This window comes from Marmota monax, unplaced genomic scaffold, assembly GCF_021218885.2.
Source record: "Marmota monax isolate L192 unplaced genomic scaffold, Marmota_monax_Labrador192_F-V1.1 WCK01_AAM20220418_F8-fsc00089, whole genome shotgun sequence".
Classification (NCBI taxonomy): Eukaryota; Metazoa; Chordata; class Mammalia; order Rodentia; family Sciuridae; genus Marmota; species Marmota monax.
In genome coordinates, this window is record NW_026694744.1 from 7,257,109 (window position 1) to 7,284,997 (window position 27,889).

At 38.0% G+C, this 27,889-nt stretch overlaps 1 protein-coding gene across 6 annotated transcripts in view; it reads left to right on the forward strand.

Annotated features, from left to right (window-relative positions):
- Positions 1 to 27,061, forward strand: part of Mid1 (midline 1) — a 353,950-nt gene extending 326,889 nt beyond the window's left edge. For all 6 annotated transcript variants that reach the window (XM_046424292.2, XM_046424289.2, XM_058572594.1 and 3 more), the window contains exons 7-10: positions 1,807 to 1,950; positions 10,852 to 11,013; positions 16,596 to 16,803; positions 22,848 to 27,061. In XM_046424292.2, the coding sequence (XP_046280248.1) occupies positions 1,807 to 1,950; positions 10,852 to 11,013; positions 16,596 to 16,803; positions 22,848 to 23,196 (863 nt within the window). In that variant the 3' untranslated portion in view covers positions 23,197 to 27,061. The remainder of the gene's footprint in view (positions 1 to 1,806; positions 1,951 to 10,851; positions 11,014 to 16,595; positions 16,804 to 22,847) is intronic.
- Positions 27,062 to 27,889: the final 828 nt, after the last annotated feature.

Sequence of the window (27,889 nt, forward strand, 5' to 3'; positions counted from 1 at the left end):
TGCCTGCCACATTGTAGATGCTCAGTGATGTTTGTGGAATTCAATAGCCACCAGGCAAAGCTAATGTAATTGACTTAATACACCAGCCTTGCTTCTCATGACATTTGTCCTGGATATATTTCAGGTGCAAAGTGAAGACTACTGAAACAAACTTCAAATTTGCCATTTCCATTAATTTTCTCCACTCTTTGGATTTGTTTAGGACTCATTAATTCTAATCAGAATTTAGAGCAGGAAGAACCCTGCAACAGTGTAAGCAAAGGTTGCTCCTGATCTATGGAATGAGCACATGTTTGTCTATTTGAAGCCAGGTTCTGGTACACAGAAGAGCAGAAATAAGGGCCCTGGACAATTCTCTAAAGCAAAGGCCAGTTAACTTTGGTTGTAATGGGCCAGATGGTGGATGTATTAGGCTTGCAGGCCACATGGTCACAACTACTCAACTTTGCTGTTGTGGGAACGCAGCCACAGCCAATACATGACTGAATAAGCCTGGCTGTGTTCCAATAAAACTTTATTTACAAAAACAGGCAGTGGGCCAAATTTGGCCGACAGCCATAGTTTGCCAACCCCCTCTCTAAAATATTATGGCCAATTCAAAACACTCATTGCCTAGTCTTTTTCTTACTCACATACTCTTCTCATAAAACCAGTTACTGAAATCAATCTAGTGGAAGTCATTTAAAAATCACAGTTTGGGTAGGATTTAGACTTCTCTCCTCGAGAATGTGTTAAAGAAATAAAGCAGTGGCCTTCCCAGTGATAAAGTTAACCAAATGCCAAGGAATCATTTTCCTTATGAAAGAAAATATATATTCTTAGGTACAATTGATTGTTAATTATGGTCTTCTGCATTTGAAATATCACCCATAAATTGAGAAATGAAAATACATCTGTACCAATATTTAAAAAAAAATAAGACATAAAGATATCTTATAAAAGAAAATGTACATATAATTATTTTAGTCTGATTTGTTAAGGAATGATAAATGGTGGCTCACACCTATAATCCCAGTGGTTCTAGAGGCTGAGGCAGGAGGATCGCAAGTTCAAAGCCAGTCTCAGCAAAAAGCAAGGTGCTAGGCAATTCAGTGAGACCCTGTCTCTAAATAAAATATAAAATAGGGCTGGGTATGCGGCTCAGTGGTTGAGTGCCCCTGAGTTCAATCCCCAGTTCTAAAAGGAAAAAAATCAGCATTTTTCCTGTCGGATGCCTAAATATAAAACTATCTGGCACCATGTAGATGGTGGTTGCCAAAGTTTGGGTCACAGGCCAAATCTAGCCCCTGCCTGTTTTTGTAAATAAAGTTTTATTGGAATCTGGTCATTCCCATTTGTTTACAAATTATTTACAGCTGCTTCATGCCACAACAGCAGAGTTGAGTAGTTGGAATAGCAATTGTCTGACCCAGAAAGCCTAAAATATTTACCACTGGTCAATTTACTAAAAAAAAAAAAATTGCCAGCTGAATCCTTGCCCAACACACACAAAAAAAATAAAACTACAACTGTTCTACTTTTTAACATGTCTTGCTTCATGTTCAGGTATTGTCTACTTAAATCTCCTAAACATATTTCCATGATAACCTGACATAAATCCATACTGACTGGCTCTTGACACATTACTTATTAAAAGTAAAAGCAGTAACCAGCCAACCGAATATTTTTTGGATTGAGTTTTTCCATGTTACGTATAGTAATCCTGGTGGACTTATTTTTTAAAGGTTTGTTTTAAGTCAAGCATCTCCAAAATGGTATCCCAGTGGTGTTTGGTTCTTTACTGATGAGCACTCTTGACCCCCACAGCTCCCAACCCTCCCACAATCAGAGAAGAGCTCTGCACGGCTTCATATGACACAATTACTGTCCACTGGACCTCTGATGATGAATTCAGTGTGGTCTCCTATGAGCTTCAGTACACCATATTCACCGGGCAAGCCAATGTTGTTAGTGAGTATCTCATGGCCTATTTCCTTCTCTATTTTGTGGCTGTCTTCAGATGGATTGCATTCTGAAATTCAACATCAAAGGAAGACAATGAAGGAAAGAATGCACAATATTTATTGGCTTGTCTTTCCTGACCAAGAACGTGATTGCACTCAATTATACTGCACTAGTAAAAATAGTTGGCCAAATATCGATGAAAATTAATGACCTCCAGCAAACCACATGGATGAATCTCACAAACATATTGTTATAGGAAAGAAGCAGGAAACAAAAGAATATATGCAGTGTGAGTTCATTTTATCAATCGTAACTTAAGATCCAAATAAACTGGTTTGCTTAAAGATGCATTCATAGGTGTTAAAACTATACTTAACCAGGATGATGGTTACCTGTTGTATGAGAGGGAGAATGGCATTTCTGGGAATAAGTATATGGTGGTTCATGGGGTTAATGGCAATTTCTGAGTGGTAATTACATGCTTTAGTCATTAAACCATACATTTGATTTTATGTACTTATTTGGGGTGTTATTTCACAATTTAAAAAAAGAAAGGATTTAATAAAATGAATAGCACTAAATATCTGGTCATCTACAGAGGTAATTTGGTGCCATCACTTCAAATGTTACTAACCAGCCCCACCTGGGAAGAATTTCTCACCTTACCAGCAACACAAGGAGGCCCAACTCTTGTGGAGGCCTGTGTGATATTTGGCATCATGGACAGTTTGGAGTTTTCAAATTGCAGTAACCATTCAGATGAAATAGAGGAAGCACTCCTATACCCAACAATAATTTATGTCCAATTCAGGAAATGGTAAATGACCAGAAGAAGTGGCTTTTCAGGGGAGCAAGTTTGAAACTTCCGCAGCAATGAAAAATACAACACATCAAAGTAGAATAGAATAGAATAGCAGTCACTTTTTAACAGAGAGATGTTTTGAGTAAATCCATATCAACTTAATGTGCTTTTATCATATAAATCTTTTCTCTCTTTACTGTTCTTTGCTAGCACAAGTAGTTCTGAGGCACATGATGCTTAAAATAGAAATTAGGTTTAGAATTAATTAAAGGAGTGATGCAAAAAGATCCCAGCTTGTAAGTAACTCAAATGTAAATGCCCGTGCCAACCAGTGGCTCCCCCTACATCCCAGAAGCCACTTTTCCCAGTTTCCTTTCCCCTACTCTCTCACCTTCCTCCCCCTAGTTGTTCTGCCTTGGACACTTTAATTAAAATCTTGTCATTTTCCAAGAATGTGTAAGCTTTGAGTGGAAGGGGGAAAGTCATGAAATGTCACGTGAACAACAGCTTTGGCAAGCTGGAAGTAGGTAAGCAATAGAGAGGAAGAAGTGATATGTGAGACAAGAAAGTCTTGGGGGAAGTTATAGTTAAAAGAATTCTTGGGGGAGTCGGTGACTCCCCAGAAGCTAGCTAAGGGTATGGCAGAGAGCAGAGTCATCAGAAGTGAATCTGGAAAGACATAAAGTTTGGGCACCCTGCTGGGAGACCTTACCTGGTTAAAGCTCACTGGGGATTTTGGTGAGAAAGTGAAAATGAAGAGTGAGAACTAGAGCCAGAACTCAAATCCATATCAGTCTGCTCCAGAAAGCACATGTTATCAGTCATCAGTCACTGAATCCTAACTCACAGGCAAGAGCTCTATTACAGAGGACTATCCAGGCTGCACCATGGTTTTGTTTTCCTCTGTGTGCTTGGGAGTTTTTCAGGTGTACAATTAGAAACTGACCCAGGAGCACTGTGGAGAGTGCAGTGGAACAAGGCAGAACTAGAAGCAGAGATAGCAACTAGACATTCATAGTGTTGCACTGAGTCAGAAATAGTACTTCCAGAATTACTTCTTTGACTCTTGCCATTTCCCTGGAAACATCTTTCTGCCCTCAGATATTTGAAGTGTTTTTTGAGGCAAGTCTGAGAAGCACTACAGTGGCAACAGTTCAACATCATTTTATTCTACTTCCAAGATTTTGAATTCTAAAAAATATCATTCCTAATCTCCAGGTATATATACACTGCTGCAAATCATGAAGAAGTACTAATTCTCTAAATTCCCTTTGTGGATGTGCAGACAATGCACAGTACTCTGCCTTGGTGTTTTTTTTTTTTAACTAAATATTATTGTCTGAAAGATCTTTCTATTTCTGCACAAATAAACAATTTCTTCATTAATTTTTGAGGCAGTGTAGTCTCCTATCATAAAGACATGCTAATTTATCCCATGTTCTATTGATGATTACTTTACCTTGTTTCCAATATTTTGACCTTAAAAACATTGCCTCAATGAATATTCGTGAATATTTCTCTTTCACACATGGGGGATTCTATGTTTAGTATAATCTCTTGAGGTGCAATTGCTAGGAAAAATTTATTTGCATTTTAATTTTGGTTGACATTGCCAAATTGCCCTTCATAGAGGTGACATATGATTTTTAAATGCATTTTCCCTGCTGTATGAGCTTATATTTCCCTGATCTTGGACATATATACCATGAATTTAACAGAAGAAATCTGATTTAAAGCAAGGTAAACATGTAACATCTACATAATTACATAATAAATCTGAGACCTAACTTAACTAATATGGAGACTGTAACACATTAACTGCTATATCATGTGGACGGAAAAACAACAAAAAGAAGGAAGTAGAATTAATATATTTTTCTTTAAAAGAATTATTTTCCCTATGCTGTGTGGCCAACATTACTAGTGTATTAGGTAAAGTAAACCAGATATCATATCAACATAATGAAGATGAAATTCAAAAGATGGTAGACGGAGAGTGAATAGTACAACCAGAAAACAAAAACATTTGGAGTCATTTTATACCAAAAGGTGATTCCTGGCCCCTGTGTGGAACATTATATTTCTCTTAAATCACTTTTGCTTGGTTCAAGGAAAAAAAAAAACAATATCAGTTTTCTACTGCTGTGAAATAAATTTATCAAAACTTAGCAGCTTAAAACAATACCATTTATTATTTCAGTTTCTGTGGGTCAGCAATCAAGGCACATTTGAGCTGGTTCCTCCTCTTAGGGTTTTGTGGGGTAGAAATCAAAGTGTTGTCTGAATTGCATTTTTGTCTAGCAACTCAACTAAGAATGAGTTCCTTTCCTAGGTTCCTTAGTTTGTTGGCAAACTTTGTTTTCTTATGTATTCATGGCAGCTTGCTTTTTCAAGCCAGCAAGGGAGAGTCTGTCACTTCAAGTCTGTTACTTCTAAACTCAGTTTAAAGGGCTCACCTGATGGTCAGACCCACCCAAAATAACCTGCCTTTTGATTAGCTCAAAGTCGACTGATTAGGGGCCTTAATTGTATCTACTAACTCCCTTCACTTTTGCTATGTAATGTAATATAATTGCAGGAGTAATAAAGGTGACAGACCATTGCCCTTGGCCATATTCTGTAGCTTTGAAGTGGATCATGGATCCTGTCATGAATATTAGGGAGTGGGGATCCTGTGGGCTACTTGATGGCATATAAAACATTATATGGTTATATATCTCCCCATATTTCTTGAATCAGATTATCATGGGAATTTCAGAAGCAGATAGTCTTGGCTTGACCTGAGGGGACTTTTATCACTTGGTTCTTACTGAATAACCTAAGTAGAATATCATAATAAATGCTTGTTGCTCATGTGTCTTGAGGGACTATTGATCATGGCTGCTTCGCATGGCAGTCTAATAACTGGGACAGTTCACCTGCTGCTTTCTGTCTCATCCTCCCGCTATCCAGCTCCATCTATTCTCTTAGGGATTATAGAGGTAAAGGTATGAGGGCAGGCCCAATTGCACACATGCATTTCAAGCCTCCAAAGCAAGTTCCCTGGTTCCACCCCAGGTGAGAATGAGAGGGCTTGTAAAGGTACATGACAAAGGTGTGAATACAGTGAGGAGGAAGGAATTGAGTTGAGAAGCAATTCACTTTAGAACCTTAACTCAATGCCAGTGCTGCATTGCATCATTCAAGTGAAAGATACGTATTGTTCGAAACAAGGTTTCTTGGTTGGCTGAACTATGACTGACTTGACTTCATGTTATTGGTGTGGAAAATAATACCAACCCATGATGCAGAAATGGAATAGATGACTCAAAAAGGCCATGCCTAACAAAATTCAACAAGATCAAAACTACTCACCATGATGAACTCACAACTTTATGGTGGGTGATTCCAGAGGAGATATTTTGTTCCTGGAAATGAGTCACCACCAGAAAATGAATGCAAATGGCTGCATGAAAACTATGGACCTGCCTTGTTGAATGTACGGTTACCAAAAAGACCCTTTTTCTAGAGATAACTAAAAAACGTAAAGCTGCTGCTGATGATCAAACTGGGACACTCTCATAGGATGGTTCATACTTTATTTTAGCCAAGATAGTGAAGTCCTGATGTCTACAGGATAAATTTGCAACAATGAGAGAATAAATTCAGATAAAATCTGAGATGCAAACATTTTTGAATTTGTTTTCTTCTTAAATATCATATGCATTTGTAGTGACCAAGGGAAACCTACATTCAATACCTGACTTTGCACCTCCCTAGCTCTGTAATCTTTGGCAAATTAATGCCCTACAAATCTGTTTCTTCATCTGTAAGAGGATAATGCTTTAACTTACCTAGTTGAGATAATAAACAGTAAAGGCCTTAGCCCTGTGTTTGCCACAGTGGTAACACATCTGTATTCAAAGTTAGTATTCCTAGAAAAATAGAAACTGCACTCACCTACCATTGCCTGATATTTTATGTCATAAAATATCAAGGCTGATATTTCATGTCATATGACAAATGTCAGTTGTGTAATTTGCCAGGATAATCTGCATGTGAAAGGCCTTCCTTGAATGTACCATAGTATCATTGGAGAAGTGTTGTTTGCAGATACTGTATTGAATGACAAGATCTAACAGTAAAACTCTACTGAAAATGGAAAGATATGTTCAAAACTTGGCTGTTGCTCCTCATGCCACTAGAAAATCTTTTATTATTACTAGGTCATGGTTCCTTCACTAGGCATGAGCTGTAGTTAATTGCCTTCAATGGCTTTAGTGAAGAAGAATTAGATAATGTTAATGAAGCTTGTTTAATCATAGGCTCACTAATGAAATGTACAATCCAATTGCAACATTAATGATCTTAATTTTTTATTTTTATTTTTATTGATAGAGTTATGGCTTATTAAGATGTTGATGAATTGCTTATTAATATGTAGATGGGTATTTAATTTTACAATGCTTTCCAAAGCTACACTTAATATATTTTAAAAAGCCACATTTCTTTAAGCCATCATGGCATAGTAGTCATTTTGAAAACATTCATGAAAGTTATTAAACACATACTATTTTTACAAGAAAGAAGGAAAAGGATGTTCATTTATGTCCAATCTGTTACAAGAGACACAGGATGTTAGCCTCTCCAAAAGGTGTCCATATTGCATGATGTTTTATACATAATATTTTGTGGGAAGATGGCAGTTGTCTTACAAGGCCCTGAAGTCCCAAATGTAATTAAGATCTTAGAATGAGACCCATTATGTAGGGAAATGCTTCTGATCCATTGTGAATGAAAAAAAAGTACAAAATTGAAAAACTCAATTAGACTTCATTATGGACTAATTATCTTCCAAGTTCCATTGTTGTTTTAGTAGTTTAAGCTGAATTAGGTGAGCATTGGAACACCCTCAAAGATGATAGAAAATGAGTTTGGAACAAAGTGAAGTTTTAGGCAGGATGATTGAGTGGGTGTTTCATAAAAAGATGGATAAAACCTGGTCACCAGTCCTGACACAGTGGGATGTCAAGGCAGAGACGTCTCACTTAAACACACTCAGCATCCAGCGCCATATGCAAGAAGTTAGATGGTACTGGCCTAAGACCAACACTAGCAATGCAATAATAGCACATGTTAAGTTACCCACTTACCTCCATCCCCCAAGAGAAAATTGCCAATAATGTTTTCTTGGCATTTTTAATCAACTGCTCAATTATGTCCTGGCAATAATAATATAAAGGTAAGATGAAACAGTAATAATTGTTAGTATTTATGAAAGTAGATTGCTTCAGTGTAAGGCTAGCCAATAAAATTTTAGTACTCAATAAACATTTTGTTCTTTTAATATTCAAGCAAAAATTAGTGGCCTCTTCAAAATAATCAGGATAGTCAGAGTCCCTTTTTTGTTTGGAAAAGGTTTCTGAAACATTAAATCTTCATTAAGATTTTGGACTGTAAGCCAAGTTTCAGTTTGCAACCATTTTAGACATCTGCTTTATGATGTTGCTGAAAGCATTCCCCACCACATTAAACCCAGCCTTGGGTTGTACAGTGATTTAAAGTTTATTGAAACATTTTTACATTTGCTTTCTTTGACCACAATGGTCACTGTATTGTAACATACGAAATTAAACAGGAATAGTGTAAAACCAGTGACACTGATAGGATTCTCATTTGAATCTACTGAATGCTGTTATTGTTTTTATTCAAGCCTGACTGCTGTTGACAAAGATCTGGGAATTTAACTGGATTATCCTAGGCAATAGAAAGGCTAATTTTTTGTTTTATTACTATTATATTAATATTATTAAATATTAAAGTGAGTTATAGGCCTGTTGGGGCTCAAACCTCAAAATGACCCTTCTTTGGTTAGGTTAAAATCTGATATTTCACTGTGTCACTATACAGAAGTAGAATTTATTGCAGACAAGTTCAAAGAAAAGGGAAAGTGAGAAAGACCCAAAAGGGATGTATCATAGGGAGATTCCCATGTTACTGTATTATTTTCTTTTTAGGGGAGGGTCTTAGATAAATGGGACTTCATAGGAGAATGCAGGGCTGAGTTTGGGAAAACTGGAAAAGAGTGGGTGGTACCTGTAGTTGAACTACTAAATCTCCAAACATACACACACAACACACACACATACTCACACTCACATACTCTCACACACATTCAAACTCGTTATGTCCTTTATGCTTGTTTTTTCAAATCTGGAAGTCCTCTGGTGAAAATGTTCACAGGTGGAAATGAAAAAGAGGTGACAGGAAATTCACAAGGCCAAGGATATATGTGTGTGTGTATAAAATATATCATATATATGATATATATAATATATTATGTGATATATATGTTATATATATATATGTTCTGTCCATGTATATCCATATGGAGATATATATTTCCAAATACTCCCTAGAATATACCTGAAAATACTTTGCACTCAAGGTACAAATCATATGAAGTCAGTTTTCACAACTGACAAAATACAAATAAAAAGTTCTCATCTGTGAGAATACCAGAAATCATTTTAACTCAAAAGTTTGAGAAAGCATTTAATACAATTCAAAGACAGCCTTCAGGGATCTGTGCCTATCTTGCTATGTAAATATTAGTAGTTCAATGTATGTATGCATTTGTGAATCTCTTTTTTTTTCAGAAAGTTTTTATTAGATTCACAGAGGTAAAACAAAACAGCAACAAAAAAAAAAAGAGAGAATAAGGGGAAGCTTCTTGAGAGCCTGGTAAGGTATAAGTTGCCTCAAGATCAAAGAAACTAATCTTTTGACTTGCAAATCAACCAAAAGGGAAGGATAGGGGAGGTGAGTTTGGAGACCTCAGGAAGTAAAGAGGTCCAGCCCTCTCCTAGGAACTGGTGGTGGAAATTCAACAGAAAGGAAACTTCATGACAGCCCAGTCACCAGGGGGCTGGGAAAGGTCCTTTTGTAGTGGAGATTGATGGGTGAAGAGAGGAGAGTTGGGCCAGATACCAAAAAGATGTTTCCAGCATCGGCCAGCTGCAAAACAAAACCAGCTTCCTTTTTCCTACATGTTCTTCCAAGTGCCATAAATCCTTGGCCTGCTCCTCAATCCACATCCTGCAGAATATAGCCAGAGGAGCAGTCTTCTCCATTCTGGAACCAGCCATCTCAAGGATGCAGCTGGTCAAAACTCCCTGTGGATGCTTTCCTAAGATCTTCACTGGGGCCTGAGCTCCCTATAGGTGCAGCTGCTCCAGGGTTTTTTTCATAATATGATTCCTGAGTTCACATTAATACAGCATCACAAACTACCCTTAGCTCTCCCATTGGAGATTGGTAGGGGGTTGACTGATCTCTCCTGGGCTTGCTTCTACATTGGCCTGGTGGTAAGGGTGTTCCTGTGCTTCATCAGTTGGGATGAGCACACTATACCAAAACTGTTGTCCCCATAGCAATGGCAGAGGTGCAGCGGGTCAACAGAAACCCTCAAGGCCTTGCAGTGTCTCTTCTTCCAATTGGTACATTGTCAGTTTTGGCCTCACCCTATTAGGCAAAGCAAGTTACATGACTTGAGGCATATGTCAAAGGAAAGAACTATTCCCCACCTCTCTAGATGGAGCAGCTGCAAAGACACGAAGGGCTAGATACAGCAGGGTGAAGAACTGGAGGCAAAAATACAATCCACAACATTTGTATTAGTGAAGTATTCTTCTCCATGACTCAGGTCTCCTCATGAGCTGTGTGTCTCAGAATTGATGAGATTTAGAATTTGACAACCAGCATGATATTGGGGATGAGGGTGGAGTGGGAGGAATAAATGTTTGCTTTCACTTCATTCCCACAGCACCTAAAATCACACCATGCACATGTTTAGTGCTTAAGATTCCAAATAGAATAACTTTTGCTGCTCCAATTCACAAAGACCAGAATTTGCAATACAGCAATTCTAAGTGACTGGTCCATCCAGAGCACACAATAGGAATATGTAATACAGATTGCACCCCTATCATAGATAGGACACAGAGCACTCATTTATTGGTGTCCCTTAGAAAAAGTGACTAAGCCCTTTACTTGCCAACTCTTTCAGATATCCTAAAACTATGCAAACATGGCCCATGCTTGCACCTATCTGTTTGACTTTACAGGTCTGTGTAATTCGGCTGATAGCTGGATGATCGTGCCCAACATCAAGCAGAATCACTACACGGTGCATGGTCTTCAAAGTGGCACCAAGTACATCTTCATGGTCAAGGCCATCAACCAGGCAGGCAGCCGCAGCAGCGAGCCTGGGAAGTTGAAGACAAACAGTAAGTGCTGTGAATTTAGCAGAGTTGTCATCTTGCATTTGCTTACCTTTCAGCTGACTCTGTCTCTCACTGTCCATCCTCCCCACCTCCCCTCTTTCTTTCTCCCTCCCTCCCCCGCCCCCTGTCTTGGACATCAGTGGCACCTCAAAAAAGAAAATACAGAACCAGTGTGGAGTAGTGGGATTTGCATCATCTCCCTCTGGGTTCCAAAAATGACTCAAGGCCTTCAAAGCTATGAGGCTGTTAATCTCTCAGCACTTCAGTCTTCTCTTTTTTTCATATTCAAGGAAATCATTCTGAAGGAGTTCTTATGAGAAATAGAATATATAGAGTAGGGGACATAGAGTAGGAGCTCTGTAAATGGTGGACAGTTTTCTATAGCAGGAAAGCAAATTAAGCTGGGTGTGGTAGTGCATACGTGTAATCTGAGCTACTTGGAAGGCCAAGGCAGGAGGATCATAAGTTCAAAGCCAGCTGGGGCTATGTAACAAGACCCTGCCTGTCTTGAAATAAAAATAAAATAAAGAAAGGGCTAGGGATGTAGCTCAGTAGTAGAGAGTAGTAGAGCTCCCCTGGGTTTAATTCCCATTACAGAGGTAGCAGGTGGGGAGAGGGAGAGAGAGAGGAAGGAAAGGATGGAGAAAAGAAAACAAAGCAAATTCTCTGTTTTATTCAAGATGTCTGTCTAGGTATGTTGTTCTCAATCAGGGGCGATTCTGCCCTTTCAATTCCCATCCTGTCCAGGGGATGTTTTTGGTTGTCACAACTGGGGAGTGCACTACTGTCATCTAGCAGGTAGAGGCTGGGGATGATGGGAAGTATCCCATAATACACAGGACAGCCCCCAGTGCAAAGAATGATCTGGTCTATAATTTTGTCTCATGGTACTGTCATCTCTCTGTCTCTGTCTCTGCCTACATGTGTTTTGTTTTATCCTCTCTTTCTTTTACAGCTTTTTGATCTAGAAATGCAATGCAATGTAACACAGTACTTCTGTGCATAAGACCTCCTCAGAGAAAGCAAATCAGGGTGTATCTACATGACGCCATATTGTGCTGTTGCCAGCCAGTCTACAGGAACAATTAATTGCTTTCAAGAGGATCCCTCATTTAACCATATCTTTGATTTCTCAGTGCATTGTAGAACATGTTTTGGCCCTTAGAAGAACATCAAGGGATGGAACAAGAGCATTAGATTAAAAATTCACATAAAATCTGCACACACTGCAGAGGTCTATACACCCTTCCACCTGCTTCACCTAATGGTAAAATCTTACCTAACCTCGATACCTTTGCCATGACCAAGAAATTGATATTGGTGTATTACCGTTACCTAAACTGTAGATTCTATTCAGATTTCACCATTGGTGTAACTAAATTGCTGTCCCAGCATCCAATCTAGAATCTCAGTTGCATTTAGTGTTTCTTCACTTGTAAGATGGGAATATATTAGTTTCATTTATAAGCTGTCACGAAGACAAACTCATAAATAATTCTCATAAGAAAACATAACATGATGGCATGTTTTTTATGGCCACATGACACACAGAACAATACTTGATGCACACTTGGATGGATAGTTTTCATTTGCATTTGAATGTGTATTTAATCCTTCAAAAGTATGTTTGAATACATAGTGTATTTGAGATACTGTGTAAGATGCTGAGAATACTATGAATCTTCAACTCCTTAAGATGTGTTCTCTCAAGGATTCACAGCATATTGGGGGAATGAAGCAAATAAATGCTTAGTTACCTTTCAGTTCATGAAGGAGTAACCATGTATATGCTGGATTTACAGGGGTGAGGGGCACCCCTGCATAGCATTGAGCGCTTTTCCAGGTGGGGGAAGATGTATGAGAAGGAGGAAGCATTCCACACAGAGGGAATTGCTAATGCAAAAGCCCAAAGACAAGGAGATTATGTCGTGGAACAGAAAATAGATCAGTATGGTGAAAGTGTGGCATAGGTCGGGAGGATGGACAAGCCAGGATCCTGGAGACAAGAACCAGATTGTGAAACCTTCAATGGCCATTGGAGAGTAATGGTTTGTGGGGGGCAGGTTGAAGAGTTTAAATCAGAGAAGCAGGATGAACATTTCCATAAAACAAAGTTCTCTTGCACAGTGATATAAGATCTTGATAATGTTGATGATGGTGAATAGATTCCAAGGAAGGGAGACTGACAGCTGAGCAAAGAAATATTGTAAGAGTTGTGTAAGTTGGTGGCAAGAATTGGGTCATGCCCTATACAAATATCCTAATGAATTAAATTCTTTAGTGAAGTAACCAGTAATTTCCTCCTTTACTTATTGTCCTTATTGAAGTAAAAGTCTGGCATTTGTGAAGAGTGAGTGGTAGGTAATTGGGAAAACTTCTTAGCTACAGGTAGCATTTGCTCTTTGAGAATGCAGGGGCTGGGCCTCACTGATGCTGGCTGGGTCATTCCCTGCGTGTGAGTAGCCAAGAGTGTGAGCGGAGACAAGCAAGATATTTCTGGAAGTTTTTTAACATTACAGGTCCAATTTTTCTGATGGCAATAACATTCTGATATTCCTCAAGGGCAGGAGGTCAAGTAGCTAGTTCTTTGCCTTTTTAAATGATGAGCACCATGATGGAGTTTCTTCCTGCTCTGCCAATTAGCTTCTAATCAGTTTTACTTACTTTTATCTTTCAGCTTTAAAAGCTATCTTTTTACTTTTTCTTGTCTTAGTCCATAGTTTAATCCCTAAAAATTGATGGCATGAGCATCCCTTAGAACATTTTTTTTAAACAAGACAAGCCAAAATTTAAACTACATGTGTAACTACATGTAGGTCCTTACAACCTGTGAGGTACTACTTACTTTGCACTTAAGGGTCTTCTTATCTCCCCCCCCTTTAAGTCTTTTGGGTTTGTTTTTTATATGGAAGAAATCTAAAACAAGAATCAGCAAACCATAGCTGAAGAGCCAAATCTGGCTCCCTGATTTTGTACAGAAAGTTTTATTGCCATGTAGCCATGCCCATCCACTTATCTGTTGTCTACAGCTACTTCCTCACTACAATGCTGAAGCTAAATAGTTACCAAAGAAATCACATGGCCTATACAGCTGAAAATATTTACTATCTGGCCCATTGTAGAAAACGTCTGCTGGGTGCTGATGTTATGCTTGTATCCAAGTAGCCATTGGTAATCCTTTGGCTTACCTCCATATGACAAAATGCATACTGTCCATGCTTACTGGATCAATTTCTCAGCCAGCTTCATGTGATGCCCTAGTCAGAATTTTTTTAAATATCTTTTTAAAGATTCATTGACACGGTTTCTTTGTTTATTTTTCTGTGGTACTGAGGATTGAACCCAGTGCCTCACATGTGTGAGACAAGCACTCTGCCATTAAGCCACAACCCCAACCCACTCCAGTCAGATTTACCAAACTTTTTCTTGCAATCGTCAGGGAGTTGCATGTTGGGCAGAAAGGCCACCCAACTGCAGTAGTGGCTGTGCAGTTTTGATACTGTGGTATCTGCATCCGGTTGTAACTGATTTCCTGCCTTTAAATGCCTTGTACCCTATGTGGTGTTGAATGACAGGCAATAATACAAACCAATATTGAATTGTCAGAGAAAAAACAGCTATGACAAAATGTCCAAGTATCACTCTGCCAAGATTTTTTAATAGTTAAATCTTAAAAATACAAATATGAATAATGAAGTAGAAAGGGTCCTATTTATTATATATGTGAATAAGCTCAGGAATAGAAAACCTTAGTGTTACTATCATATTTTTTCCCTGATTTTGTGACCTGAAATATTTTTAACTAAGGAATAGTGTTTATTGATGTATGCCACTGTTATTTTTGTAGTTGCATATGTGCAAAAATATTGACTTAGTCTTTTTTTGTATTTTTTTTATTTTATTTTTTTGTATTTTTTATTAGTTGCTCAAGACAATACAATGATCTTGACATATCATACATTTGATTCAAATGGGGTATGAATTCTCATTTTTCCACGTGTACAGATTGCAGGATCACATTGGTTATACAGCCACACGAAAATTTTACAATTTTATACTTATTCTAAACTCCTAAGAGTAGTTTTAAAACTTTTATTAGAGATTTGTGGTTATACATAGCAATTGGGTTCATCCCAAAACTCATACATGCATGAAACTATATTGATTCATGCTTCCCGCCTTTTACCTCCCCCTTTCCCTCCAGTCCTCCCTCCTGTCTCTCTACTAGACTCTTCTACTAGGCTTCCTTTCGCTCTTCTATTAATTTTTATTTGATTGGTTCTTTATGTAATCTTATCCTTCCCTCTCCCTTTCATTTGTTTTGCTCTAGCTTCCACATATGAGAGAAAACATTCGACCTTTGAGTTTCTGAGTTGGGTTAATTTCATGGTTTTCAATTTTTAGCAGTCTCAGAATAATGTAAGCCTTTAGAATATTCTACATGTTAAGATGTGACATCTTGATCTGTTTGGTTTCTGAAGTTTATTGAGCACAAATATGTTTTAGGTCCAATTGAATATGGTACTTATTAAAAATAAAAAGTCTCCATTTTCTCTTTCTTTTGAGGACACTACACAGCCAGTATGTACCTGTGATGCTCGTATTCAGCAGGAATCCTTGAAGATAGTCCATACCATGATCCTTGCCCATACTGTTGTTGTACAGTTAGTATAGTACCACAGGATCCCATCTAGAAGCTAGAAGCTCATGGACTAGAAGCTCATGAAGGGAGGGCCATGTTCTAATTCTTACCTTGCTTAGCATTATACTTTATGCAGGGTTGCTGCTCCCTAATTATATTTTGAATGTCATGAACACTGTAAGCAAATGTCTTTGAAAGTTATTTATTTATTTTTATTTTATTTTTTAAAATTTGTTTTAATTAGTTATACATGACAATAGAATGCATTTTGACATATCATGCATGAATGGAGTATAACTTCTCATTCTTCTGGTTGTATATGATGTAGAATTACACAGGTCATATAATCATATATGCACATACGGTAATAATGTCCAATTCATTCTACTATCATTCCTACCTCCACACCCCTCCCCTCTTCATTCCCCTCTGTCTAATTCAAAGTATCTCTATCCCCCCCCCCCTTATTGTGAATTAGCATCCACATATCAGATAAAGCATTTGGCTTTTGATTCTTTGGGATTGGCTTATTTCTCTTAGCATGATATTCTCCAGTTCCATCCATTTACTGGCAAATGCCATAATTTCATTCTTCTTTAAGGCTAAGTAATATTCCTAAATTCGTAAGCTATTATGAATTGAGCTGTTGTAAACATTAGTGTGGCTGTGTCACTGTAGTATACTGATTTAAAGTCCTTTGGGTTTAAACCTAGGAGTGAGATAGCTGGGTCAAATGGTGGTTCCATTTCAAATTAAAAGTTATTTATAATGCTTAAATTACTTTAAAAATGTAAGATATAGCTTTGTCACAGAAGGCATCATTCAGAGAGGGATGACTTATTCCAGTTTTATAAATCTGATTATGAAAATGTCATTGGTCATGTTCAAATAAACAGTGTTTTTCCATTTCCTTTTTTTGTTTGTTTTTTTAACTTGTTTCTAGGCCAACCTTTTAAACTGGATCCCAAATCTGCTCATCGAAAACTAAAGGTGTCCCATGATAACTTGACAGTAGAACGTGATGAGTCATCATCCAAAAAGAGTCATACGCCTGAACGCTTCACCAGCCAAGGGAGCTATGGAGTGGCTGGAAATGTGTTCATTGATAGTGGCCGGCATTACTGGGAAGTAGTCATAAGTGGAAGCACATGGTAGGCAACTTTTATCTATATTCTTCCTGTTATTAAAAGGCAGATCTCATTCTGTTCTTTTTTTTTTTTTTGAAAGAGAGAGAGAGAATTTTTTAATATTTATTTTTTAGTTTTCAGTGGACACAACATCTTTTATTTTATTTTTATGTGGTGCTGAGGATCAAACCCAGCCCCCGCGCATGCCAGGCGAGCACACTACCACTTGAGCCCCATCTCCATCCCTCATTCTGTTCTTTGTTAGAGCATCAATTTGTTAAGCATCCATCCTGAAGAATCAAATGCAGAAAAGCTGTATCAGTTAGCTATTGCTATAATAATGCTACATAACAAATACCCCAAAGTTTAGTGGCTTCAAACAACAACCATTTATTATTGCTAACTAACACCCCCATGTAGGGGTTGGCTGATCAGAGCTAATCTCAACCAGGCTTTGCTTGAAGCTGTAGGTTGGTACTAGGCTGGTTCTGTGTCTCTTCAGCCTCCTTGGATGTGTTGGCCACCCACATAATGTTCTTCTCAAGGAATCCAAGAAGGCAAGCACATTTCAAGCCTCTGCTTTTATAATTTCTACTAAATTCCTATTGGCCAAATTAATATAGCCAATCCCAAAGCCCACAGAGGCATGAGGAGGGAGTGAATATTTGCCAAGCAATCATCTAACCCACTCCTCAGCCAATAAGGAAAAAAAACTTGTTATTAGTGTGTGTGTGTGTGTGTGTGTGTTTAAGTTATGGCAGGAATTAGAGGCAAGATCATTGAGTTCTGGTTCCTGGAAGAGCTCTGGTATCTAAATACTGTTCTTTGATGCCTTAAAATGCAGGTTGGCAGACTACAGCCCCTGGGCCAAATATGGCCCAAAGCCTGTTTTTTTTTTTTTTAATGTAGTTGTAGATGGACAGCATGCCTTTATTTTATTTATTTTTATGTGATGCTAAGCATTGAACCCGGTGCCTCATACATGCTAGGCAAGGACTATGCCACTGAGCTATAGCCCCAGCTCCAAAGCCTGTTTTTATAAATTTTAAAAACTGCATTATGGGGGCACAGTTATACCCATTTATTTACATGTTGTTTGTGGCTATTTAGGGGCCACAGTGGCAGAGTTGAGTAGTTAAGACAATGATGTGGTTCACAAAACCAAAAATATTTTCTTTCTGGCCTTTTAGAGAAAAAAAATCAGCCATTCCTACTTAAAAACATTATTCTTCATTATTTTAACAAAACTAATTTTTGTTACCTTGTATGTTTTGTGATTCAAGATTAGAAAATTAGTGCAAATAGTAAAGGGCAGAATGGGTGGAGGTGAAGCACTGATTATAGGCTTTTGTGAATAATTTCAAGAGTTCTGTTTCATCCAGCCCAGTGACCTTAGCCTGCTGGGTTCCCTAAAACTAAGTGCCAAAGTCAGGAAGAAGTCTACATTAGAATTAGCTAAGACTGCAAAGTTGGCCTTCCCTACGCCATAGCCACAAACTCCACCCCTTACTTTGGCCATCTGTCTCATAAATGCAGACTTACTATTGATCAAAAAGGGACCTATTTTGCTTTAATTTAACAAGCCCTCATATGGTGCAGCTATGTGCCAGGCAAGGCACTGATCTAAGCATTTTACTCATTTTTTCATCCTAACTGCCCTACAAAAGTAGGTTTTGATACTATCCCATTTTCACAGATGAAGTGACTGAGGCACAGGCCCAAGGTCATGAAACTCACAAGAGATGGCAGAGACAAGAATCCACAATCAGGGGTCAAACTCTCAGCCAGAACTCCACAAATATCATCTATAAAAGACCCAGACACTCAATATTTCTGGTTTTATGGGCCAATTTTTGTTCCAAGTCAACTCCTTAGCTCTGCTGTTGTGGTGGGAAAGCAGCCACAGACAGTATATACATGAATGGGCATGACTGTGTGCCAATAAAATTTCATTTATAAAAATCGGCAGAGGACCAGAGTTGATTCCTGCCTTATAATTTGCTGATCTGTGCTCTTAACCACTGTGCTATGCTGCTATTTACAGCATATTTGTGAAATGGCTTAATTACTCTTTTTTTTTGGGGGGGGGGGGTACCAGGAATGGAACCCAAGGGCACTTAACCACTGAGCCACATCCCTGGCCCCTTTTTGTATTTTATTAGAGACAGGGTCTTGCTGAGTTGCTTAGGGCCTCACTAAGTTTCTGAGGCTGGCTTTGAACTTGCGATCCTTCTGCCTTCACCCTCTTCAGCCACTGGGATTACAGGCATGCACCACCATGCCCCACAGGGCTTAATTACTCTTTAGAGCTTATAGTAGTATATACTTACTGATAGCTTCATCTGTGCTTTAAAAATAAAACCAATGTTGAAAACTGTATAACCTGAAGATGGTGAGTATTATAACAGTGTTTCTTTTGGTGTAGGCATTGATAGAACACTTCTCATTTTAAAAAGACCTTTCAATTCAAATCTATGAAAATAATGCAATATGTGTCTTTCCTAGTGTGGGCAAAAATCAGCTTGGGCATCCCATTTCTCCCAATAGTGGTACCATTACTGGATGAGTGAGTAGATTTCATTTATTGTAATCCTCATGATTCTCTTTGTCTAGAACATTTTCTTTTCTCAACATCCTGTCTGAAGGTAGAGGGCAAATTCTTCACCATACTAGGCTCTGGGCTAGGTTGGCATTTGCAATTTTTAGCTGCATTGGATAAAAAGAAAAGCACAGAGGAAAATACCATGAATGTACTTGCAAAAAGGCAATCATTTCTAGTTAATTAATGTGCTATATTAATCTGGGATGGAATTCAATGTCTAAATGATTATAACCCCATTAATAATTATTTATGATAAATGATAGCTGATCACTATGATCTCATTGCCATTGATGAATAATGCTGGAAATTCCACCAGACCACTTTAGTTCCATAAACACAGATCAGCATTACCTTTAAAACATCCTCCAGATGTCAAAACTAACTCTTGAGGGGGAAAGAAATTCTACAATTAATTGCTGCACTTTGGATCTTTACAAACCTGTTTGTGTCAATTTCAGAGAAATCCTCATATCAAGAATAGTTTCATATTTCCTGGGAGGAATTAGCAAGGAAGGGGTTCCTCTACTATTAAATGCTTATGACACCTTGACTTACAACAGCTAATGACACATATATTTTCTCATGAAATATAGTCCTGACTTTAAATTAACGTGTATGTTATGATCCGTGCAATGGGGCATGTTAACATTGCTCTGAGAAACATAATTTTTATATATTTTTTAATTCTCCATGTCTCACTGCACAACTTAATGGAACATTACATTGTGCTTGCCCCTTTCAAGCTCAATGGAATTATGTACATAGTTTTACAGATTAATGATAATATAATGGTATTTTCCTTTGCCTAATGGACTATGCACTTGGTTATTTTCTTATTCTCTAATGCTGTTAATGTGCACTGGGTGTTTTATGAAATGGTGTTAACTAAACCTATAATAATGAGTTCATTCCACAATTACTAGACCAGAAGTCAAAAGGGCAGCAGAAGATTTCTGGAGTTTGCTCCTAATTTTAACCTTCTCTATATTTCCTATTTGCTGAATACAGCCATCCCTGATGTAGCTACACAGAATTCAGTTAAGGTTCAAATGGGAAATAAACATAAAAATTCTTTAATAAAAAATTAATATGGTATGTAGCAACAAGAAGGAAACAACACAGATGTGGTTATTTTGTGATGCAAATGTAGTTCCCACATTATCTGAAAACTTGAAATAGCGTCTGCCAGGGCATACAGAAGATCACTGGGAGAGATATTTTAAATTGCAAAATGAAAACCATTTCAAAGTATATGAGTTAAGACTTGGCAGATTAACAGAAGTCAATCAAGGTGCTCCATGAAGGAAGGGAGTCAAAAGTTATGGGACTGTAGCACCCTGGGAGTACAAATCAGCTGGTCTGCTACTTTATGCATGGAGTCACCATGACTGGCTGCCCACTACTGAAGCAGGTGTTGCCAGGTGCTCAGCTGAAGCTTCCACAAGCCTCATATCTACTGTCTACCATCAGAACAGAGTTCCCCTCCTCTCACAGTTTCTGCATCTTGTGCAAGGGCGTTGCAATAGCAGAACCTGACCTTTGGATTCTGGGAAATGCAACCAAGAATTCTCTCTACAAGTAGAAGAGGATCAACATGAGGGAAGACAGGATGCGGGGTTGACATCACAGATGGGCTGGCACATTGATTTAATGGATGATGCCATGTTTTATTAAGTTTCATTTGAACTCCCTACTCTTAAAGTGACTGTATTTTAACTCAACATGTAATTTTTAAAAGAATGTCATTTTAACAAAGACCAATGAATTTTTCCCCTCTTCACTGGGTAAGGTACCATATGTCAATATCCAATTACACTGGCTTCTGCTATAACATATTAAAAGTTGAACTATGAGTCATTCACTCTATTAAGAGTGATGTGTTTTGCTTATCTTAATAACTGTGAAATGCTTTGAATATTACAGGGCATGTCTCAGAGATGTTAAAGGAGATTAAGAAGCTTAGAACATTGTAGAAAAAAATCTTAACATTTTTAGTTTTGAACAGTGAGAGCATTTAGGATAACTGGATATCTCTCCACTCAAAGATATTTTTAAAATTTAAAAATATTAGGAAATATAATCAGGAGAGCTCTTGGCAGTGGTGACTTGTACAATTTCTGGTAAGGGACGGCATTATAAAGTGTCATAAGTTTGTGGCCTTTTGAGTCATCCTAGGTTCAAATTCTGATTCCAGTACTTACTGTTAATGTGTCATCAGACATTATAGTGAAGTAATAGTTACTGAATATTACATGTCAGGCCTTGGGCCCAGGATTTAAAATGCATTTTTTTTTCTCTTTTACCTCTTAAAATAAGCTTGGGAGATGGAGACTATTATTGTCCCAGTGTTATAGATGAGAAACTGAGACTGAATGATGACAAGGGATTTATCCTCATAAATGGAAATCATTCTCATCACTTGCCTTTGGCAAAGTGCATTCAAAGTCATGGAAAACTACAATTGAAAAATTTAAAGAAGATCAAAAGGACAAGTCTAGGTTACACTGTCCAATATCATAGCCATAAACCACATGTGGCTATTTAAATAATTATCTTAATTAAAATTAAATAAGATGCTCCTCCACTTATGATGGGGATACGTCCTGAAAACCCCATAGTAAATGGAAAAATATCATAAGTGAAAAATGGATTTACTACACATAATCTACTGACCATCATAGATTAGCCTAGCCTATTTTAAATGTTCTCTGAACACTTAAATTAGCCTACAGTTGGGCAAATTGATCTAACATGAAGCCCACTGTATAATTAACTGCACAATTTATTGAATGTATTTCATGGAAGAGTACAGGAACAGTTGCTTCCCCTTGTGATCATGTGACTGCCTGGGAACTGTGGCTCACTGCCCCTGCCTGGCTTTGCAAGAGAAGATCATACTTCATTTGACTAGCCCAGGAAGACATCCAAACTCAAAATTTGAAGAAAGTTCCTAGTGAATACATATCACTTTCACACCATTGTAAAGTTGAAAAATCTTTAAATTGGACCATCAAGAACCATCTATAAATTTATAGTTGAGTTCCTCAGTTTGACTAGCCAGTTGAGTGCCTGAATAGCCCATGTGGCTCCTGGCCACCGTACTGAATGGAACAGAACATTTCAATCATTGTAGAAAGTTGTATCTGTTGGTACTGGCAATTCATGAGAGAAAGTAAAACAACAAAGTATGTAGTGAAGATTCTTTTGCAGTGTTTGAACTGAAAACAAGACTGTGGACAAATACAATGGCCCCTTTCTGCCTACAGTATGTTTAGGAGAGAAGAAGATGAGGAATACAGGTGTTGGGGTTCTTAGCTAATCTTTCACTTAAAGAGAATGAACAGAGACAACAGATGATCACATTTTTATAACCCCATGGAAAAAAAATTGACCATAGAACAGGTTAAGTACACACACACACGCAATGTCATTCACTGTTTTTGTTGTTGCTATTTTGTCTCTGCAGGTATGCCATTGGCCTTGCTTACAAATCAGCCCCAAAGCATGAATGGATTGGGAAGAACTCTGCTTCCTGGGCCCTTTGCCGCTGTAACAATAACTGGGTGGTGAGACACAACAGCAAGGAGATCCCCATCGAGCCAGCCCCCCACCTGCGACGCGTTGGCATCCTGCTAGACTATGATAATGGCTCCATCGCTTTTTATGATGCTTTGAACTCCATCCACCTCTACACCTTCGATGTGGCATTTGCACAGCCTGTGTGCCCCACCTTCACCTTGTGGAACAAGTGTTTGACGATTATAACTGGTCTTCCTATCCCAGACCATTTGGACTGTACAGAGCAGCTGCCGTGAGCATCTGACCACATGAAGCTGCTTTCCAGGAGTAACAAAGTTTGAGGCTATTATTCACTATTTAGGGGATTAAGAAAGCACAGGTTTCAAGAGTGTGATTAAATCTCCCCCAAACTGTCCATAAATCAGCTAAAATAGGGTTCAAATGGGAGATTTCTTTTTCTTTTACTGTGTTTTGTATTAAGTACAGGCTTTAATAATTTGTTTTGTATTTAGAGGAAAACCTATAGATTATTTATAAAAGAAACATAATCGGGATTACAACTGTTAGGAATGACTTGGTTTTGCACATTGAGAGGCCCATAAGTTTGCCAGCTCTTTACAACTTTTATTTCATCACTGTCTATGGGCTTGCAAAAAAAGAAAAAGGAAAAGAAAACAAAACAAAAAAACCTTTTGTAGATTTGTATGTTTATTCACTTTCTCACATAATATTTCATACTGAGCCCATGGTAGGTCCTGTCACTTTGACAGTGCATTACAGAATATGCAGCTATTTTAAATACAGATAATTTTTAACCTAGTAGGGAAACAAACAGGCTTTCTTACTATGGTGTAATTTGAAGTATTTTAACTGTGATGTCAAAAACTTGTGGATCAACTAGAATAGAGTAAGAAGGAGAATGGATAAAATTGACTTTGAATTGAACTTTGAACCTCAGACTTAGCCAGGGCTCAATCTTTACTCTCTGGTGGTTGATGGGATAACTTTGGGAAGAAAGGTTCTGAAACCTTTGGCCATACATAACCCTGCTTCTCACAGGGCTAAGGATTCTGGGCTAATATTATGAATGAGATTGCAATTGAAAATAGTCACTTTGAATCCTACAGATTATTCAGAAATTTAGGCTGATTTGTGTTTTCTCAGAAGCAGGATTCTGTTTGATGATATAATCCTATTTTATCCTTTTAATAGTTTTTTTAGGCATATGAAATTTCTTCACTACATTTAATAGTTGTCCTATTTCCCCTTTCCCCAATTGATTTTTTTCCCTTTTCTCTGGGGCTGAGGAAATAAATAAACACAATCTGTCACGAATGGCAGCACACTTTGAATTGATTTTGTTCTCTAGGACATCAGCACATGGCCCTGATCACAACTACCATGTCCAAAAATAAGTCACTGAAAAACACTTAATATTTATGAGTTAGTAATAGCAAGGAACATTGCATAAAACACTATTCACTAGAATATATGTCTCAAGTTATTATAAACAAACATTAATTAAACACATCTTGAAAGATGTAGAAGTCCCTCCATATTCTAGTATAGTAACATAGAATTGTAAAACAAAAACAAAAAGAAAGAAACTCACTATTTGCATGCAAGAACCTGCAAATAGAACCTGCTAATCAACTGTCAGATGGGGTTCTTTGCATGCTGCTCTGACACATTGTAATGGTCCCTGAATTAAGGCTTTCTGGAGCGGTCTTTGGACTGGAAGTTTGCTATTGGTTCTACCTTGATGAAGGGCATGACTTCTAGAAAGATTTGTGATGGCTAAAATATTTATCTGGGCTACTGAGTCAGCCAATAAATAAACAGACTGGTAGATTTAGGCATCATTTTTAGTAATTTTGCTTTTAACCAAATCAATCGTTTCCCTGAAGTCAATAGACCCATTGTTTTAGCACCACATGGCCAAGGCTTATGTGATTGCCAAACTGGACTTTGAGGGAGACCAAGCCAGCTTCCTGTGTCCTTTTGTCTCTTCCCTGGCAGATGCTGTCCTTTTTCTTATTGGATAAATTCTATATATTTACTACATTATTTATACCCAGATGAATATTTTGATAGCTATGTAAGACAATTACACATCTAAGAAATAGACACCTCAATGAAAAAAAAACGAATCATTTTTTGGCAACTAAATGTTTTTTCTTTTGTTTAACAATGTAAAACAATGTGTATTTGCCTTCCCTGAATAAATAGAAAGGGTTCTCTCAGTAATTTTTACATACATTTTGGGTTACTGGATAATGGATATTTTAATGCACTTTGTACACTTACAGGTTCTGAATATAAGGGTCTAAAACTCAGTTTCTGAGTTTTTAAAACCATGGTCTCCAGGTACCAATAAATGCTACAGTTTGCCTTATGATGTTAACAGAAAGCATTTACTGGAAGGACACTATTTCCATGAATATAATGTTTTTCAATATAAAGATGTTACTACTCAAGTTTTCACTCCAAGCTGTTTAGGGTATGTTTTGGCTATTTTTATAAGGATAAGAGATTATGTTATAATTTTGTTGTGAAAGTCTCACTTTTGGCTAACTTAAAACCATTGTGGATGTAGCAGCTACTATTTCCAGGTTGTCACATTTACAGGAAAATATGTATATGGTGAAAGGCCACAGTGTTTTAATTACTGTAATGGTGTAGAAAAAATTTCCATGTGGATTTTTTTGAAAGTCTAAAAAAATATATGCTGTAAACATTTGCTGCAGTATAATAATGCATTCTCTTCAAATGGATTGGGGTCACAATATTTTATTTTACTTTTTTGAGGTCTTCACTTCACCGGAAGCATTTCAATATAGGAGCAAAAGAGATGGCAGTGCCAATTAAATGAATACAACAAAATTGACATGGCACCAACCAAAGTTACAAGGGCTGGCATCATGGTTGTATGATAGCTCAGTATCCCAGAACCCTGGGCTCAGAGAGGCCCTAAGCTTGGTTCAATGCTCTTCTGTCACTGTCATGAAATTCTTAATAATTTTTGAACAAAGGGCCTGCATTTTCACTTTGCACCGGGTCCTGCAAATTATGTAGTCAGTCCTGATAGCAGAACTCAGAAACATGGTACCTCTCTTCCTAGTGGATAGAAAGAAGTCTGGATCCAAAGTGGAAAATTGCTGGCTGTATCATTCAAGTAGGAATCTAAATGGTGAATTAAGATGAGGGTGGACTTAGGCGAAGATTTTCTTTCCAGCTTTAAAGAAAGTGACTTCAAAAACTGACTGCAAATATGGATGATGGTTTCTGCTGGACAAGAGGAGATAGCCTGAATCAACAGGCTTTTAATTATGGTACTGCTATATTGACCTTTAACTTCTGAGGAACTGAACTAGTGCCCTCTAGTCAACGTGGAATTCCATCCCAGCTCCAGGCACATTTGCAACTGCCTGCAGAGACACATGCCTATGTGCTCACAGACATGTATATCTGGTGTTGGGAAGTTGACATCTGGTCTGCCTTCATGAAATACCAAAAAGCACACAAAGACAATGACGACGGCAGGAGGAAGTTTTTGAAAATAGTGCTCCTCATTCTGCGCTCTATTTTACCCCCCAGGAGACATTTGGCCATGTCTGGAGTCAATTTTGCTTGTCACAACTTGGGGGACGCAGTGCTACCAGCATCTAGTGGGTAGAGGTCAGGGATGGCATTGAACATCCTGCAGCTCCACCACCACAAAGAGGTATCTGGCCCAAAATATCACTTGTTTCCAAGTTCAAACGTTCTTGGTTGTTGGCCTTTTTGAAATGCAAAACTCTAATGCATAAATACATTTTAATATTTCTATAATTGATTCAGTGCCTGATATACCAAAAAAAGTGGACGTCGTCAATTCAAAGGTTCTCTGCAGTGACTCCTTCAAAAATGTTTACGAACTACTTAACAAAATCCGAAATCTGTAAAATAATCCAAGCCTGTGTAAATGGGAATCACTGAAAAGTATCATGATTTGGAGGAGCTTAGTTTGGGAATGAAAAATTGTTTTTCTTTACTCCACCTTGCACTGGACAAAGTCACTCCTTGGTACTTGAATCACGCTGCCACGCCCTTAGTCCAGACTATTCTCTTGATTGCTGTTGCTTCCTGGTTCAAAATAAAATCAATTTTGTGGCACCGAAACAGATCTCTGCCTATCTCTGTTGCCTTTTTGCCATTTTATGTGTTCACATTTACAATTTTTACAAACTTCTGATTTCCCTTACAATTTTGCGAGGGTTCATTTTCTTTAATATCTGAAACTGTTTCATATCTGCCCTCAGCCCATCTTGAGTCAAAAAGATACTTTTTTAAAAAAGACTAAAAATACCCCACAGGCAATTTTAAAACAATAAAAGATAAGTGATTAAGGGATAGAAAAGGATAGAAACCTAGTGCAAAGATTGCTTGAAGTTTAGTCTCAGAGGTGGGATAGAGAAGGGCAAAGTAATGACCATCAGCAGAGGAGTGGTTGTCTTTACAAATATAGTCTAGAACAGTTCCAGCAGATGGTCCATAAATAAATACATGCCCACTCCCATCCCAGGATTATTGGACCTGACTCTGGCATCTTGGAGATGCAAGCCCTTTTTACCTAGGTCTACGCTGTCCACTGGGCCCCAGCATTAAGACCACTGTGAGCTTCTTCAAAAGGCTCACTCTACCTCACCCCAGGTCTGCTGGTCAGAACGTCTGGAGGTGTGACAATATGAGTTCTAACCTGCACGGCAGGAGATTCTAATACCAGCAAAAGTTTGCTGGGCATAGCTCTGGAGAGATTTTTTCAGTCTCACAGCCCATATAAAAGAGGCACTTGCAACCTGAAATGGATATTCAAGGCAAAATGTGCTTTAGAGGCAGCATGATATAATGCAGTGATTCTTCACTTGACTTTGCATTAAAATCCTTTTTACACATGCTGATTCCTGAATTCCATCCTGAAAGATCAGGGATGAGAAGGTCAGGAATGTG